This window comes from Erithacus rubecula, assembly GCF_903797595.1.
Source record: "Erithacus rubecula genome assembly, chromosome: 14".
In the NCBI taxonomy this organism is placed as follows: domain Eukaryota; kingdom Metazoa; phylum Chordata; class Aves; order Passeriformes; family Muscicapidae; genus Erithacus; species Erithacus rubecula.
The window spans coordinates 16,221,461-16,240,144 of NC_136666.1; the positions used below are offsets into that span (position 1 = coordinate 16,221,461).

General features: G+C 41.6%; 2 protein-coding genes across 11 annotated transcripts in view; one reads left to right on the forward strand and one right to left on the reverse strand.

The window, feature by feature from the left end:
- ENTREP2 (endosomal transmembrane epsin interactor 2) overlaps positions 1-7,112 on the forward strand; it is a gene marked incomplete at its 3' end in the record, with an annotated part of 71,741 nt that extends 64,629 nt beyond the window's left edge. The window contains exons 9-12 of the mRNA XM_079318058.1: positions 1,294-1,369; positions 1,612-2,166; positions 6,030-6,104; positions 6,772-7,112. Of these exons, the coding sequence (XP_079174184.1) occupies positions 1,294-1,369; positions 1,612-2,166; positions 6,030-6,104; positions 6,772-7,112 (1,047 nt within the window). The remainder of the gene's footprint in view (positions 1-1,293; positions 1,370-1,611; positions 2,167-6,029; positions 6,105-6,771) is intronic.
- A 2,667-nt stretch (positions 7,113-9,779) lies between these two features.
- The window catches only part of APBA2 (amyloid beta precursor protein binding family A member 2), a 71,632-nt gene continuing 62,727 nt past the window's right edge, over positions 9,780-18,684 (reverse strand). For all 10 annotated transcript variants that reach the window (XM_079317731.1, XM_079317734.1, XM_079317730.1 and 7 more), the window contains 4 exons: positions 18,183-18,395; positions 17,294-17,413; positions 12,942-13,082; positions 9,780-11,462 (listed from right to left, as the gene is read on the reverse strand). In XM_079317731.1, the coding sequence (XP_079173857.1) occupies positions 11,391-11,462; positions 12,942-13,082; positions 17,294-17,413; positions 18,183-18,395 (546 nt within the window). In that variant the 3' untranslated portion in view covers positions 9,780-11,390. The remainder of the gene's footprint in view (positions 11,463-12,941; positions 13,083-17,293; positions 17,414-18,182; positions 18,396-18,684) is intronic.

Consider the following 18,684-nt stretch of genomic DNA (forward strand, 5'->3'; position numbering starts at 1 on the left):
GAAAACATAAGTGATTTCACTTTTGCTTCCCAGTCCTTTATCCACCTCTTGCTGAGTTGAAGTATTTCTGGTACTGTTCTTTGGAATAGTTGCTTGGAGTTGTATCTGCTAACCCTTAAAATAATTTTTAAAAACAAAATTTGCATCAAAAGAAGTTTCCTGGTCATTTGATCAGATAAATAGATAGATAACAATGAGCACAGTAAGTTATTCACAAATGTGTGCTTTAATCTACACTGGCATGTGAAATGGAAGCTCTTTCCCTAATAGCTTTAGACTAATTGTGTCACATCCAATTTTTTAGAAGGCCAGACACAGATTAAGTGCTTGACAAAAGGGTTTGCACAGAGGTGACTGATGTGATTTCTAGACTGCCACCAACCATAATAAGGTCTACTAGTTAATTGTGGCCCTAGAGACAGAAGTAGATATGATGTATCTGCTCAAGATGGTATCAGTATTGAACCTTTTTTGTATTTTTTCTTGTTTTTTGTTACCAGCTATTTATTGGAATAATTTTTTTGATAATCACATTCCCAAAGAACTGCTAAAAACCTACTGATATTGGCAACAAGATCCAATCCAAAGTCTGATCAAATCACTAGAAAGAAAATTTCCTAAATTTCAGATATTTATGGATCCAGTCTTTCCAGCAGGAATGATTCTATATTTTGCTCACATGATTCTCAAAAGTGAAGGGAAAGTTACCCCCTTAGATCCATCAGTTCAGAAAAAGGTGAGTGGTAATTCTATCTCCATTCAGCAATTCCAACAGGCTGCAGAGCACCTGGGTGGCAATGATGTTATAGGGCTTCAAAACACATTAATAGTTAAAATCTTCACAAATAACTAAAGGAAAATACTGCTCTTGTGCTTGTTTTTGTGGTTTCTGGTTTTGTCTCTCCTATTTTAGGGTGATATGATGTGGTGAACATAAAAACAAGCTCAATATGAGAAACACAGACTGTAGGAAGAGAGATTGCTTTTACCAAATCCATTGGTGTTGAGTATTGCATTAAGTTTAGTAGTGTGAGCCTGCAGCCCCAAGTGCCTGTGAATTCAAGATGAATTTACCTTGTAGATTCTGGAAAAGTGAAAAATTGCATTAAGCATGTGCCCTTGCCCTGCATTTGCTCCTGACCCAAAGATGTAAAACCATTTAAATAGATTTCAATCTGAACAGCAGCTCATGTGAAAGTGATTTCCATTGTCAGGTGTGTCCTTTAGGTCCCGAGCACTACACTTCGGTAAGCTGCAGGTTAATGAGCTCTTTCATTCCCAATGTTCATTTAGGTCACTGATGCTGCTCAGCAAGAATCTGAATCGAGCCTGGGGGAGAGGAACACAACCCCAGACTTCAGCACACAAGGTGATTGCAGCTTTGCTTTTGTCTCCTTAGAGATGGAGTGGGAGTTTTGAGCAGTCTCTTCTCTCTCTTCTCTCCCTTCTCTCTCTTCTCTTCTTCTCTTCTCCTCTTCTTCTCTTCTTCTCCTCTTCTCTTCTCCTCCCCTCCCCTCCCCAAATTTAAATCAGTCACAGAACATGGGGAGAGAGAAGATTGGGAGGGCGGGCAAGAAGTTTTTCTTTTTCTCTGAATCTCTTGTTTTTCAGTTTCTGTTGAGAGCACCTCTTTGATGGTCTCTGAGGCTGTTGATACTGAAGACTTTTGTTTGCTGGAAGTTCAAGGATCTCTCCACTCTGCAGATCTTTCTCCCTTCTGCATAACCCCCAAGGGGGCTGCAGAGCAGAGCTGCAGTGCCCAGGATTGCCACACTCACTGCAGGTTTCACAGAACTCACTCAGAGGGCTGTCCTGATGAGGGTGGCAGTTCCCACAGCCGAGCCTCCACAGCCAGGGCTCAAGGACAGAAAAAGAACTGTGCCCAGGGCAGGTCCTTGGACTGCTGCTCAGGGAACTGCAGCCCCTCAGAACTGCAGAGTTCTGCTCTAGAGAGCAGTGCCACGCCGCCTTTGAAGCAAATCCACCCCTGCTGTGTGGGCTTCAGCCAGCCTGCTGGCACCCTCCAGCCCTCTCCCTGTTCTGCAAACACTTCACCGTGTGCAGGTGGCCATGGGGCTGCAGGCCAGCAGCAGGTTCCAGCACTCCCAGCCCCAAACATGGCCCGCTCCAGCAGTGCCCCTGTGTCCTGTTCATCTGAAGGTAAGTGTGGGAGCACTGACAGCAAATGTGCAGCAAATTACCAGCACTGATTTGTGCAGCAATTGGTGCTGCTGGAGATTATATGCAACGTTCCAAAGAGGGTTGTCTTAGGTGTAAAGGCTTTAGCTCTCTGCATATTTTCTAAATTTGACATTTTTTAAGAATGGAAATGCAAAAATCGACAGAGCGAAATTAATGTTGGCTTTTCTAAATTCGACCATTCTTTTTGCCCTGCTTAGAAAAACATGTGTTGAGTAGCTGTTTCCACCTCTCTGTTACTGTTCTTCTGAGAAGCTAAACTAAAAAGTGCAATGGCAGCTGGGGTTTATTTAGGAGATTATTACTGGAGCTGTCACACTTGCTGTGCAGCAGGATGTGTTTTCTCAAGGTGACACTGGCAGTATTGGGGCATGTCAGAGGTGGTGACTGTGACTACTGGCAATGGGTGTATGGCGAAAAGTTTTGAAGGACAAAGAAATGAACATGAGGCACATGACAAGATGATGAAGGAAAGCTTTTGGCTGTGATGGATAAATGTCTTTTGCTATGAATCTCCTTTTAGAAAAGTAGGGAAGAGGAGATGTTAGCTGAACGGTGTATCTTCATAAAAATCTGCTTGTTAGTGAATAAGAAAGGGTTGAGAGAATAATAGCAGGAATGTAGAACTGTCTAAACCATTTAAAAGGGGCCTAAGCTGTTCAGAGAGATTCAGATGGATAACCTGGAGAAGTGGCTTGAAAGTAAAGATTGAAAGTTTTTAAAATATCATGGGTTTTGCTGCTACAAGATCTGTTTACCAGGCTTTCTAAGGGATCTAGAGGAAGAACCATGTGACTAGCTTGAAGCAAAAGGAGACAAAATATTGAAATAACTGGTTTCATTTAGGATGATGTTTTGGTTCTATTACACTCCTTGCATATTTATAAATTTCAGAGATGTCATACTTAGCTCAATAATTGAATGTCTTTTACCTTTAGAAATGTAGTCTCTGCATCTGGGCCAGGAAAAGTGAATCTTTGATCTAGAAATCTGCATTTATTTTCTGACATTTACTCTGCTAAGACCTACATGCTATGAAGCTGCCATGCAGGCAGTAAGTAGGAATTTCTGAATCCTTTCTGCTGTGTGAAAGTCAAGAACAACCCTTTCTCTTCTGGACCAGGCTCTGCACCTTTCCAGAGCTGTTCTCCATCTGCTCTTGGAGCAGTGTTTGCTGTTCCCACGTGCTCCAGCTGGCTCTGGACTCCAGGTGGAGCAGATGCTCTGCCTTCTTTCATGTGCCCTAAATCCATTCATCATCTCTTCTGGGAAGGTGGCATGGAGGGGCATTACTGAGATGGACATTACTGAGATGTAACTGGGCTTAGTGAAGACAGAAGAGGCAGAGAAAGCTCTAGAGATACTGACCCACAGGAGGGGAGCAAGTGCAGTGACTCAGAGGGGTTGGGTGCTGACCTACTTTGCCATTTTTTGCTGCCTGCAGGAGACACTTCCTAATGAAATCCTTAAGGGAAGGATTGAGTTGAATCTCTAGTTAAGCCTAGATGTATCCCTTCATGCATATGTTTGGCAAATTAGTTTGCAAAATTTTACTCTGTGAAGGTTTCCATTGCATCTCCTTCCTCTATTTATTGAAGCTGATTTGGAAATCATACATAGGTTAGAAGGAGCCCAAATCCAGTAACACATTCTGGCTGTTTGTAGCTGCTCTGAAGCTGAATTAAGTATTTTTCTGAAGCTGTATTTTTCTTAGCTGTATAAGTATTTTTTCTAAGCTGTGATAAACAGCTGAAGTTTGTTACAGTCTTTGTAAGTTTAAAAAGGCATTTGATCTTGGTTTCTCATGACTGACTGTTGATATTCACTGCAGAATTTTCAAATAAACCCATGGAATTGAATAATAGATAAAGGGAACCAACTGTGCTCCCTCAACCAACACACAAGTACTTTGGGTTTTTGCAGTAACATAAACCTACTTCTAAAAATTGTCCTGGAGTAAAAAAACTGGTCAAGTGGACTTGACTTTATGAGAGACAGAGCTGTAACTACCCTTTGTTAAAACTAATAACTGTGGACTTTGGAGAACTGAGGCTGGAGGAGCTTTAGCCATGTTCCCAACAGGGAAAATACAGTGGTCAGATTGTAGCTGGGGCTTGGGTTTTTCTTGAGACACTAATTTTCTACTACAAGAAAAAATTACTACTTTATCCCTTCTGCCTCCCTTCCAGGCCAATGTGAAGAGGTTTAGGAGCACAGCTTTGACATCTACTGTGTAGATTTTTGTGAAATGTGTTTTGAATGTTACTGTGATTGCACTGCCCTTAGTTTGGGACATAAATTATTTTACATGGGGATGGTGCATATGTGCAACAGGACAGTGACATAGCAGTGATGAGATCTAATGAATTACCAGTATTTCAGGCCAATAAAACACAATTCATTTGCTTCATGCACATCTTGACCTGATGGGGTCTAGATGTCTAATGTATAGTCAAATAATTCTCCCATTAAACCTTTAATGCTGAAAGTGAAATTGTTTGTTTTAAAAGACCTGTCATTCCTAGTGGAGAAATTATAAATGAAGATTTAGTTTAATAGCTGTCTTTATACTGACTGTGAACAACATTAAAATGCTGTCAGACATAGTTCCCTCCTAAAAAAATTACTTAAAAATTAATACTTTGCACATTTTTTTCTCCCTTTCCCCTGTGAAGTTTATCATGGCAAAGGTGGACAAAATCAACTCCTAGCACAGATGTTTATTGCAGTGAACTTCATTTAATCAGCTATGTTGGACTATGTGGCTGTATCAGTTAAGTGCCTGAGTGATTACTGTCGTGTTTGTGTTCCAGATAATTCAGGGTCATGCCCAGTGGTGTAGTTTTGACTTGCCACAAGTATGTTAAGCAGTTTAGTAATGGATAGGAAGACAGAACCTCTGAAGTGTCTCCTCTTAATAACCATGCCATGATTCATGTACTGGAGTACTTAAGCATAATAGGACAAATTAAAGATAGAATAGAAGCTGTCTCTCTTAATTTCTTACAGATTTTCTATGTTTATAGCATCTTACATTTGTTTCCTTCATTTAATTATTCACTCTACCAGGGAGGGTTATGCCAGCTTCTCATTATAAACTGTCCCTGGAGATGTGGAAGAAAACCTCTCCTAAGCTACCTAGAAGTTCAAAACCATTTTCAATCTTGGAAACAGTTAAACAACAAAATGTGAGGGTTTATTCCATCTTGTCACAAACAAAAAAGACTGCAGTGATAGTGTGATCTCATCATCATTGATCTTCATGCTGGAATCCCAGAAACTGTCATTAAATGGCATCCAAAGCTTCATAAACACTTGTTATTGATTGGCTCATCAGGTACCACCCTGCTCAGCTACCCATTGATTTAAACAGTGGTGTGTCACATTTGTACTGAAAATAATGAGGCTATAATAAAAAGAGGAGGGGAAATATGGAATAAAATTCTGGTTTTGTACAAATGAGAGGGATTAATCTTTCTTGCTTTTCCCATTTTCCAATATAAATTCTGTCCACCCAAGAAATACAGAATAGGTCTCAGGTCTGCCTCTATAGGAAGCTTTCCATAGTTTCAGCACTTGAAATATTTAGGATTACAGAGGAAACCATAAAGCATGAGCTCTGTCTTCCTATTTGTATCTGTGTAATAACTCACAGGGTATTTCTGGGTGTAGTAGCTTCTCTTTATGAATGGACATTTTGAAAGCAGTATTTCTTCTGAGTAGTTTCATTCTGTAAAGGAGATAATAAAGGGTTCTAGTGTATTTTTCCTTGCTTTGGGCAGAGGACAGCAGGGGTTGACTTTGCTCTTTCTGTCTGCCTTTGGTTAAAGGTGATAATTGTGCCTGGACTTCTGTGTGCAGGCAGTGCCAAGATACAGGATTATCTCCAGCTACAGGAGAAGCAGGTGAGAATTGGTTTTCTAAAACAGAAGATAAATTTCCTTGTTTTCTTTTCAAAATAATGAAAAGTTTCTGAAAGAGAAATGAGGGAAATGAGTCTAGGGCAGAAAAGTCAATTGACAGCATACATGTATGGTGTGCAATGCTGATGGGACCTGCCTTGAATGAAAATAAATGCTGTGAATTAGGTCCTCTGGTTTTGATCAGCATTTTTGCTTTCTCTGTGTTTCTCATTAATCTCTCTTGCATATAATATCCAAGGCCTAGAAATAGGCAGAACTTTAGTCTTAAATTTGGGGCAAGGGACTGGGCCTAAAACATCACAAGTTATGTAACTTGTGAACTGTATTGACACAGAGTAGCTGGTGGGTTTCCTTATCATTAATGTCAACTGAAGTCCTTGAAGGTGGAGGTAACAAAAATATCTGGTTTGCAAAGTACTTGAAATACTCACCCACTCATTCTGAAGGCAGTGCCCCTTGGCCATGGGAAGGTCTTACTCCTGACCTTTGTTAAAATTACTCATTTTGTAGTGTTTCCTTGATTGCATGTTTTTGCTACTCTTCAAACAAAACAGACATCTTATGACAAAGTAAAAATTTTGTGACAATATTTGTTTTGCCCTTTTTTTTAAACTATTACCTTAAAGACATTCTTCCCCCCTTTTTTTAGTTCCTGTCTCTGGTTCTCACATGGCTGCCTCTGCTTGCCAGCATTCTTTGAGCAGTTTCCAACAAACTGGACAACAGAGGGATACCAGGAAAATTGATCTGCACCTAAAGCCAAAGGCTTTTCACACAGTCTCAAAAGAGAGGCCACATTCCTTAGTGGACCTTAAGGCCTATAAAGACACAAAAATTTTAGTGGCAAAATTTTTGGAATATTCAAATTGTAATCTCCCTCCAGAAGTGCGTCATGTAGTGAACAGCATACGGTCAGTCATTAAATCTGATGAGAGACACATGGAAGAAGCCATCTTCAGTGCCAATGTCATAGACCAGGTAGGCCACTGATGTTCTAAAGATGTGTCCAGTTTCCATAGACAAATACCTTATTTAAATGTTTTTACAGTTTAAGTTCTTCAGACAATTCCTACAGAAGCTCTTCTATAGTAAGGTGGCATTAGGAAGAAATAATTTGTGTTTTTTGGGCAGCAACACAATTTACACTCAGTTCAGTCAGAAAGCCTGGCTGTGCTTTCCAGGTGTGCTCAGTCCTGAGCCCTGACAGAAGCAGGAGGGGTTCAGGAGGGCTGTACCTTCTTTGGAAGAGTTTCAGTGTCAAATACCTTAAAATGAAATATCATTCAGAGACTTCAAAATGAGAATGTTCTTACCCCGCATTGCCCATCTCTCCTCCTCCCCGCTGCCTCTCTCTCCGCAGGTGATGGCGAGCGCCCGGCGGAGCGTGGGGCGCTGCGGGGCGCGGCTGCGGGGGGATCTGCGGGGGGATCTGCACCTGCGGAGCTGCGGCGCGCTGAGCCCCGGAGCGGCACCGAGCCCCGGAGCGGAGCCGGGCCCCGGAGCGGAGCCGGGCCCCGGAGCGGCTCTGAGCCCCGGAGCGGCGCCGAGCCCCGGAGCGGCGCCGAGCCCCGGAGCGGTACCGAGCCCCGGAGCGGCACCGAGCCCCGGAGCGGCGCCGAGCCCCGGAGCGGAGCCGAGCCCCGGAGCGGCTCTGAGCCCCGGAGCGGAGCCGAGCCTCGGAGCGGAGCCGGGCCCCGGAGCGGCTCTGAGCCCCGGAGCGGAGCCGAGCCTCGGAGCGGAGCCGGGCCCCGGAACGGAGCCGAGCGCCGGAGCGGTACCGAGCCCCGGAGCGGAGCCGAGCCCCGGAGCGGTACCGAGCCCTGGAGCGGCATCGAGCCCCGGAGCGGAGCAGGGCTCCGGCTGCAGAGCGCCCAGCCTGGCCGGGCCGCGCCGTGAGACCGCCCTGTGACAGCGCCCGGTGACAGCCCGGTGACCGCGCCCGGTGACAGCCCGGTGACCGCGCCCGGTGACAGCGCCCGGTGACAGCGCCCGGTGACAGCCCGGTGACCGCCCGGTGACCGCCCGGTGACCGTGCCCGGTGACCGCCCGGTGACCGCGCCCGGTGACAGCCCGGTGACCGCGCCCGGTGACAGCGCCCGGTGACCGCGCCCGGTGACAGCGCCCGGTGACAGCGCCCGGTGACAGCCCGGTGACACCGCCCGATGACACCGCCCGGTGACACCGCCCGGTGACAGCGCCCGGTGACACCGCCCGGTGACCGCGCCCGGTGACAGCGCCCGGTGACACCGCCCGGTGACCGCGCCCGGTGACAGCGCCCGGTGACACCGCCCGGTGACAGCGCCCGGTGACAGTGCCCGGTGACACCGCCCGGTGACAGCGCCCGGTGACCGCGCCCGGTGACACCGCCCGGTGACAGCGCCCGGTGACACCGCCCGGTGACCGCGCCCGGTGACAGTGCCCGGTGACACCGCCCGGTGACACCGCCCGGTGACAGCGCCCGGTGACAGCGCCCGGTGACCCCGCCCGGTGACCGCGCCCGGTGACACCGCCCGGTGACAGCGCCCGGTGACACCGCCCGGTGACAGCGCCCGGTGACCGCGCCCGGTGACCGCGCCCGGTGACACCGCCCGGTGACCGCACCCGGTGACCGCGCCCGGTGACAGCACCCGGTGACAGCACCCGGTGACAGCGCCCGGTGTCACCCTGCAGCACCGGCACTGCGATCGGCGCAGAGTGGGGGACTTTAAAAGGAAAAAGTGTCTTCCTTTGGAATTCCGCTTTTTTGCCCGCAGCAGGATGAGAACGGCTGTTTTTCTGAATGTAAATTTCAGCCTTGATTTTTTGCAAACTTTGAATTGATTTATTAAGTCATAACAAGTGTTTTCCCAACCAGAAATGCATTTATTTCACTGTATTTACAGAAATGCTACTGATGTTGCCCGGCATTTCTTGGAAACCGTTGCGAACCAACCAGAGACTGGCTGTACAACTTAAAAGTTGTATTTATTTAATGTACCTCAAAGTGTTTTAACTATCGTCAGTGTTTTAATAAAAAAGTATTTCTGGACTTTGCCTTCTCCACAGCTGATTTGGATCCAAACATAAAGGTGATTTATACACACGTACAGTGCTGCTTCAAATCCATTTCCACTTTCATTCCAGACTAACTGATCTGACCAGTTAAACTGCTCCTCCCTCCCCAGTATTGGCTACAGTGTGGTTTATTCCTGCTCTGAATGTTCATGAGTTCAGTCCTGCACTAGTGGAGTGACCAAGAACTGATGTTTAATCCCCTGCAGTGTGTGACCAAAACATGCATTAGGGAAGAAGACTGAAATCCTGCATTTCCAAAAAGCATCTTTCACAAACTTTTTACAAACACCGATAGGAAGTTGGAGGAATTTTTATCTAGCAGAGCTTTAGATATTTTTTAAAAGAATTCTTACTCCAATTCATAGTTTTGACAATTTTATTATTAAAACATGTTCTTGTGGTTCTGCTGTGTTTATGATTTATTTTACATTGATCTTTAAAAAATATCAAAAAGTAAATATTGACACTGATTTCATTACCAGCATAAACACAGGTCTGCCAGCAATACCTTCCAGTACAAGCTTCATTCAGGCTCTTTCAGAGGAAATTACAAAGGCCTTAAATAGGTTCTTATAAAGAACCTACCACAGGTTGATATTTCAGGTTTTTATTTTATTTTTTTTTTCAGCATTGCTTGTCAGTAGTCTTAGTTTCCTTTTGAGGTTTAATCATGTACTGGTTTCATTTGTGTCACTCTGAGCTGGGCAGACATCCTGTGAAAAGGTCACAAAGGAAAGTAGCTGAAGATGGGTAGTTTAAGTTTTACAGGTTCATCCATTTTAACGTGTTTTAATTACAGCATGCTTCTGTATTGATGTGAAGTTACAGTGACATCCAGTGGCAACAAGGTGTACTAATTGAAAGATTCTACTCTCAAGATCATAATCAAACACAAATTACTAATTCAAGAGAATATTTTCTTTTTCAAAAATAATCTGTGACCTTTGCAACTGCACTTAGATGAAGAATTAAATGACCTTCTACTTGGAATTTTTTACTATGTAAAGTTACACGACAAACAAAATGAGCAAGCTTCCTTTCTTATTTCAGATTTATTAGTGATAGGTTAATTCTTTCCTAAGGTCAGTTGCATGCAACACACTACTCCTTGAAGTACAGTCATCTAAAGCTCTTTAGTTACTGCATGGTAAGGCTTCTTAAGTCACAGTGTATTTTCTTCAAGGCCTTGGCCAAAAGAAAAAAAATAGACAAAGTTACACCAATTAACATTTATCTCATAAGGAATACAACTTTACTACTAGGTTTTTTATCTACACACATTCTAATACTGTTGATGGTGCTAAGTTATTTGTCAAAACAATTTACATTCAGAACACATTGCCTTAGGAATAAGAATGCTTTATAAAAGACAGAAACAGGTAAGCATGGCTTTCCCATTTTGAGCTAATATGAACAAAATGTTAATATGCAAAAATTAAAGAAAAAAAATCCCCAGCCCAACACATACATTACACAACCTGTGCAATAAGTTATCCATGAAATAATTCTGTTAAATCATAAAAATCACAAGCATTAAAAATAAATATGTATCTAAATAAATATTTTGATTTTAATCTTGTGGCAATTATTCTTTATTTAGCATATGAAACACTTGTTACATGTTTATGTTCACACCTTGCCAGACAGGTTACACTTGTCATAACAATACCAAGTACTACAGTGGTTTTCTTTACAGTAGAATCTAAAAGTTTGAACTGCACACATTCCTTTCCACTGAAATACCATTGATTCAGCACCAGTTTTAAAATTATGCAAAGTCATCAGTATTGGACCACTTTATGGGACAGGGATTGTTTTTAACTTGAGGCAGCCAGAACTTTCTCTAATTGCTTCTCTTTGCTATTTCCTGCAGTCTCATTCATCAAATATTCACATTCACTGTGTTATCAAACAAGACAGACATACATCACTCCACATAAAGGTTACAAATAAATATGTTTTAAGTTCTATGAGAAAAGAGTTTAGAAGATGTTCAAAATACTTAAATGTTTACAAAGATTTTTCTCAGTGATTATTGTCCTTGCCCAGCCTTCTCAACACTTTTTGTGAAAGAAATAGAAAGGAAGGAGAGAAAAGGCAGAGACACCTGTCTGTTCCTTGTTCTGGAGTCCTCAGATCAGCTTCCAAGCCTTTCATTCATACAAAATACAAAACTCTCTTCAGCCAGGACAGCTTCAGCTTGGATGGAAGATGTTAGATATACAGAGGGGTCTCTTGACCTGTTAGAAGCCTGAACATGGCAGCTGGCATAGTCTTCATGTGAATCTGTCAATTGATTACAAAGACATTAATAGAGCTGGTACTGGTTTGAAACAATCCAGAAGCCCCATCTGTCTCTCCCTGTGGTCAAAGTGCATTTTTTGTCCTGGTTTCTATAGATTTGTTACTAGAGTTTCTAGTTCTAAGTTCTCTGATTTTAAAATACTGCTTTGCTGTCTTTGCTTTTTGTTGTGTAGTTTGGCATTTTTTGTTTGGTTTTGTTTTTTTTTTTTTTTAATTATTTCTTAAGGACAATTACATGGTGTCACATGATATAGTTTTGAAAGCCACCTAAGCACTTTCTGTTGATACAGCCTACTCCAATTACACTAAAATTTACAGATGTTAAATAAGAAGTAGCACAAACCTATCTGAAAATCCATTCTGCTGTTCTGGTATTAATGGATAATAAGATTTGTATTGTATCTTCCTTCTCTGTGGAATGTCATTTCATATTTTTGCATAATTGCAGTAAGATTTCTGAACACAAAACTTGGACTTTGCCACCTAATGTTTAAATGCCAGTCAAGAGTTTGGTGGAAGAGTTTCTCTAATGGCTAATGTGCTTAAATTCCTTCCTCAAGGAGTACTGGGATCCAGCCAGAAGGTTTTCACAGACTAACAGAGTCCAAGGCTCAGGTAATCAGGGCTCCACCAGAACTGTGCTTACAGCTCTAAAAACCTACTGGACAACACAGGAGGAAGGAAGGGAAACTTGACTAACTGATAACACAGAGCCTCACCAGCTGCCTTGGTAGCTTTTCTTCATGCTGTAAAGAAAATTTCATGCTGTATTCCTATGTTAGGTGAGAAATTACACAGCAAAGATGGGCCATAAAGGCATGGAGGGGCTGTTGGGATCTTTGCTCCTGACAAAGTGCAAACACTCTGACTGGCAAGGATCATTTTCCAGAAGGAAACCAACTGTCTTTGATTTTTGTCAGAGGAACTAGTGGGAGATCTGGCCAGGGTTCTGTGTTAGACTGCCATTAAATTCAAGAGGGATTTTGAAAACTGTCTTTTGAAAAACAATCTTGCTTATTCATTGTTGATCTCTCTAGAAGTACTGGAGAAAGGTGTTTTAACTTATTCACAAGGTAAGTTGGAAATTAAATTATTAAAATGTATATTAATTTGCATCTCTCAGACATAGTAATTCATTTATATGGCAGATGATGAGATGATAAGCCAAGAGATATTTTCACAGCCAACACACCTGAGTGATTTTTCCTTTAACCACTTGATTTAAATCAGACAGCAGGTTGAAGGTATAGAATTATGTCAGAAACTATTAAAAATAAATTAAAAAATGCAGTGAATGTGCATCATTAGTTGTTAAGAAAAATAATTCTGTTAATTGTTTCCTATTAGTGCCAAACTCAATATACTGAATTGGTGGTTTTAATGCTGTGTTGACACTCTTTTCAACTGAAAAGCACATTTGTTCAACTGTTTTGCTTTCTTGATGAAGACTTTTTTGCTTACCTCTCCCACTGAATTAGACAATGCTTGTACTATTTTCTCATGAGCAGTAGCCACGACGCTCTGCCCGTTGATCTCGATAATCCGGTGTCCCACTCTCACCCCTCCCCTCTCTGCTATTCCACCTCTCATCAAGCTGCAAATCTGCCAAGAGAAAGCAATGGTCAGTGAAGGTCAGAAATATCATAATGCAGCACTTCCTGGGATCTAATGAGTGATAATGAGTGGTGGCACTCTAAGGATTCCAGAAGATGCTTGTCAGAAGTATTAATCGGTGAGTTTTTAAATGCTGCTTTAATGTTAGAGGGAGGTTTTTTCTGAGATTTCTGTCTATTACAATTTTCATTTTCAGTCTCCAACTGGGAACATAAAAATGCCTTTGACAGTGATACAGATAGCAGCCACACAAAAGTGGAGACTGGGGAAGAGAGCTCACAGCTCCTCTCCACGTTGGTCAGTGCTGCTGGCCAATCCATTTTAGGATGAAGAAGGCAAGTTAGGCCACTCTTCTTTAACTGGCAGCTGAGGATCCAGTAAAGAACCAGGCACAAGTTTTGAATGTTATGACCCCTACAGTAAGCCAATAATTCTACAAGAACTACACAGTCCCAGTAGATGTTGCTACCCTGAAGTATTCTGAGGTTGTAACATGTGTAGAGTACAGAGAAAGAGAAATCTCAATCCAGTGTGGGATTTGAAAAGGTTTCCTCCTTAGCAACAGTATTTGTGCTGCAAGGGGATCCTCCCTGGCAGACTAGGCTGCTGTGCATGAGGTAGAAATTGCTCATAAATTATTTTTCAAAACTAAGTCTGTGAATCACACAAGGCAGATAATATATAGCTTGAATCTCTGGAACCAAGCAGACTTTAGCAGCATTGGGATTTACTTTTTGTTTACTGAGGAAAAAACAATTCTTGGAGGAAAAGAAATGAGTGCTGGAGCATCAGCTAATGCCAGTTTCTGCAGTTACTGTCAATGGCTAGAATGATACACCAAGAATCATTATTTGCTGCAATCTGCTCATTTGCTAAACACAAGTGTGATAGGATGTGGCTTGTACCCCAGTGAGTTGGTAATCCAATTCAGAAGCACAGTATGTGGGGAGATGGCCAGTCTGGGATGCATTGAAGGTAAAACTTTGTCTATGCTTGACTGGAATCTTCTCCTGTACAGCACTAGCAGCTTCCTTTAAACTCCTCTCCACAAATAACAATGCTATAAAAAGAAATCCCTCCTCACTCAAAGTTCAGACTGCTTGGTATGAGGAGTGAGAATATATCATTATTCTTTGTTTATAAAAGGCTTTTCTCAGCTTTCAGAAAAAAAAAACAACCAAAAAACCAACACATTCCTTCTGCAGTGAGATTTATCTTCTTCCACCATGCTCTCTCCAGTGTCTGAGTTCACCTCCTGTGGTCCTTGAAGTACTTCTGATGGGCTTCAGTGGGAAGAAGCACTATCACTTCACAGAATTGTCTTGAATTTCAGTCACATACAATATATTGTTGTGCAGGTAGTCTACCTTCTAATCACACAGCTCACAAGATAAGCTGTACACAGATCTTTTACAGAAAGCTTCTCAATTCAACTCACTGTTAGAATGTTTGCTCCTTGCTGTTGGGGAGCAGTAACCAGAAAGGACAAAAAGCAGCATGTACAAAAAGAAACTGTAAATATATTTTGTGTGGTGTAAAGAAAAATAGAGAGATAGTAAAACTGAAGTAAAAGCTTTTGGAACAAAAGGAAATGTGATCCCTCACCCCCCAGCATAAAGGAAAATATAATGGCTTGCATATCTATCCAGAGGCCTTTTCACTGTGTGGGTCTCAAAGCACTTTTAGCACTTTTAATACCATCAGTGAGTTTCTTCTTTCTAACAGCCCTAGACATGGAAAGTGGTCTCTTCATTCAGGAATCCCTCTCCAGGGAAGGCATGCTCCTTTTGAGAGCATTAAGTGTTTTAATGAGGTAGAAAGAGAAGCAAACACAGAGCCTGAGTGGCTCTGCCCAGGCTCCCAGACACTGCTAAGCCAGAAACAGAACACAGAGAAAAAAAATATTCTGCATTTACAGCACACATTTAGTCACTTCTGTATTTGCGAGAGCTGCTCAAAGCAACCTTAAGAGTTTGATTTTATGATATTTTTATTATATTGTTTTTTTCAGCCAAGAGTCTTTAACCTGTTGTATTTGTTGAATATGGCAACAGCTATAATAATATTAGATAAAGCAAGACAGATCTGCTTCTTGTAAGCAAGAGTCTATATTCTATTAACTCTGTAATCTGAAGGGAAAAAATAAGAAAAAAGAAAATATATAAACAACATTGGTTCAATCCACTCAGCTGTGAAAGGTTTTCAATGCCTTAGATGAGCTGGAGCACATCAGGTGTGAAACTTCAGTAGCTTCACAATCAGTTTAATTGCAACTGCCCATAGAGTAGCAAAGCATTAAGTATAAAACAAACTTTATTCTGTGTAAATTCCTTAATCATAACCTCTTAAACCAGATTTCTCCTCATCTCACTTTTATATTGCACTGTTGAAACCCTGTAAAATTTTTGCCAGTTTAAATCACAGTAAACAAAGACAGGGAAGAAAGAATAAAATGTTCTGTAAAGTTTTACTGTATTTTTAAATGGCTTGTTCTAGGCTAGGGACAGTATATAGAGTTCTCAGAGAAAGTGAGATCTAGACTGAGAAGTGGTGTTCTATCAGCAGTAAAAATATTACTGGTAATACACACATTTTTCTTCATAATCTAAAAAAAAAATACAATGTGATACACAAGGACCAAATATAGAAGACAATGTGATACATATGGACCACTTAAATAACATCATTTTAGAAGAACTGTGGCATAATGACTTTCAGAAGATGGCTGATAGGCCATCTAATGCTCACCTCCCATCATACAACATTCACATTTGTTACATATGTCTGCCCAACATCCCTTTTTTTCAGGTGCAGCAGAGCAGTATCTGCACCTGCCCTCCAGCCTGTGCAGGCAAACCCAGCCCAGATGTGTGGGTCCTTCTCTCCTGTGTGAGCAGAAGCTGTTCTGTGTTTATGGGATATTGCCACTACACTGGCTCTGCATCCTGCACAATGGGACAGGGTGAAAAGGAACCTCTGCAAAGCTGCATCAGAGGATGCACAGAAACAGGGCCCAGCTACATGGGCAGTGAGGTAATGGGCTACCAAAAAAGGACATTTAACATCTCTTCTGACCAGCCATTTGTTTCTTTGCTGTGCTAATGCTGAGCCAACAAAGAATAACATTTTACTTCTGGATCCTATTGTAATTTGTGACAATTGCTGGCAATTACAAAACTACTATTAAAGAGAACAGTGTTAAAGTACCAGAGACATTTTGAAGTCATATTTTCAAATGTTGAGAGAGTTTTTCAGAGGAAAGGATTTTACAGGCCCTGAGGTTTGTCTCCATAGCAGCCTAACAAAAGATGTTAATCTCATCATTTTGTTCACTGGCTTTCATATTCAAGCAGACTTTTCATGAATGAAATGCATTGCAAGGCTTTTTTTATTTTTTTCCTTTATGAAAAGGATTTTTTTTCCTGAATTTGGTGAACTTTATATTTGATGTTATTTGAATATTCCATTTAGCTGGAACAAATGATGTATCCACCAGTGTGGTGACAAATGGCCAGTAGATGGAGGGAGCACACTGTGACAGAAAACATGCAGAGCCTGTAGAATTTACCAAACTGAGGCTCCAATCACGTTGGAGATTATTTCAGGGACAGGTGAATAAATAGGTTATCACCCAGACTCCCTGGTGTGAGGGGATGGGATGCTCCTAATCCACCTTGATTCTTTTCCCCAGCCCTGATCCCAACCCCACTGAAGCTGTGAATGGGCTCCTGAAAACTTGATAATCACACCACAGAAAGCTGACAGCTCCTTAAATGTATTCCCTTCTTTTGATCCTACACCAGTGGAAGTAAAAAGTCTTAGTGAGTGTGTAATGAAATTTTAAAAAGAGGAACAGAATCAGATCTAAGATTTAAGTGCTAGAATTGTAAAAAACCTTTTTCAGAATAACTTTTCTTTGCAACTCTGACACTAATGATCATGTTTTACATGATCAGGCTATTGAACCAAATAATCTGGGCTGTAGATCTTGTTGCTGTATTATGCAGAAAAATCCCTCAATAATTTCTCCCACTGTCATCCATTTGCATTACACTACTCAGAGACTATAAGGTTTTAATAAACACTAGAAAAAGTGAAGTTATGAAAGATTCTTTCAGTACTCCCATACATTTTTTGAAGAAATAAAAACAAAATGTAAAGGGGAAACCCCAAAACAATCAATGAACACAGAGACTTACAATTCCATTCTGTACACTGAAGCCCAGCTGGTATTTTAAGTCTGGCCTTTTTATGAGGACAGTTGTAACAGGAGGACAGCTGACAATGTTCAGTTTGACTTGTGTCTGATTCTTGAGTCCCTGTAAGATATTCCAAAATCAGTGTTTCTGAAATGAATCTTACTGTGCCCTCATCTGTGATTTCCTAATTGCAAGGAGCTGATCTTAGAACAGTGAGAGTTAACAGAAACTGGTAGTTAACTTAGAGATACATTTCTCTTATTTCCCAAGATATTTAGCTCAACAAAACATTAAAATTTTGCCTTTAATTACTGCAGAAATTTAGACAAATCTTTTAATAAAAATCAAAACTGATTTCTGCTTGTCCTTTTCCAGAATCTGGCTTATTAATCTCCTGCTTCTGCTGCTCTTGGTAAATCTGCACAGACATCAGATTTAGTTTCTGTGACTAAAGATAATTCTGAGATTCCACTGTGTCTGCAGATTCTTCATCTGCTCACTTGATCTGTCCTGCAGTCTAGAAGCCTCCATCCATTTTATCTCCATGGAGCCCAAAAATGCATAGGAGATTTTAATCCTCATATTTTATTCTGGAGGCTCTGAGGAAACTTTGAAGACAGCTGAGTAACTTATTTAGGCAAGTTTTACAGACCTGGCCCCATTTGTTATATCCCAGTAACATAACTGCAGCCATGTTCTCCAGCCCTAAATTTCTGTGCATTATCACTCCTAAATCTCTAATTCTTCTTTTTGTTAATGGCAGATTACTGTGGGGTTTTTTTCAGTGATATGAAAATTGCATCTGCTGGAAGTCTACAGGATCACTTGTCAGAAGATTACACCTCTGTTTGTTTACAATCTACAGCATAGAGTTGTAAGTTTGGGGTACCTTTATGATCCCTTGGCATGTTGCAAGAGGTAGACCAACTAAACTGGTCCCATTAATGGACATGATTTGGTCTCCAATGCTCAGTTTTCCTGAACGTGCTGCAGGGCCTCCATTCATCATGTTGGCCAGGATAACAGTGGGTAGAATGGATCCCCATCCAGACTCCACAATCACTACCCCAAGAATTTCTCCCTTCTGTTTTTCTAGCTGGAGCTGCAATTAAAAAGGAAAACATTATTTTTTTTATTTGTCTGACTTTGAGCATGAGTATCTCATTTGCTCCCAAATAATATGTACAAACCAAATTCTGTTCTTTGCCATCAGGTAGTAGCATGGTTTCAATGTTAGCTGTTCAGTGTTAACTGTTTCAGGGGCACACTCCACTTGTTTGATGAAGGTCATAGAGGTTTAATAAACAAAACAGTATCACCTGGGTAAGTCTGTAGGAAGTGATGGAACTGCATGGCAAGGGAATGAATGCTGAGGAATTTTCTGTCCATGG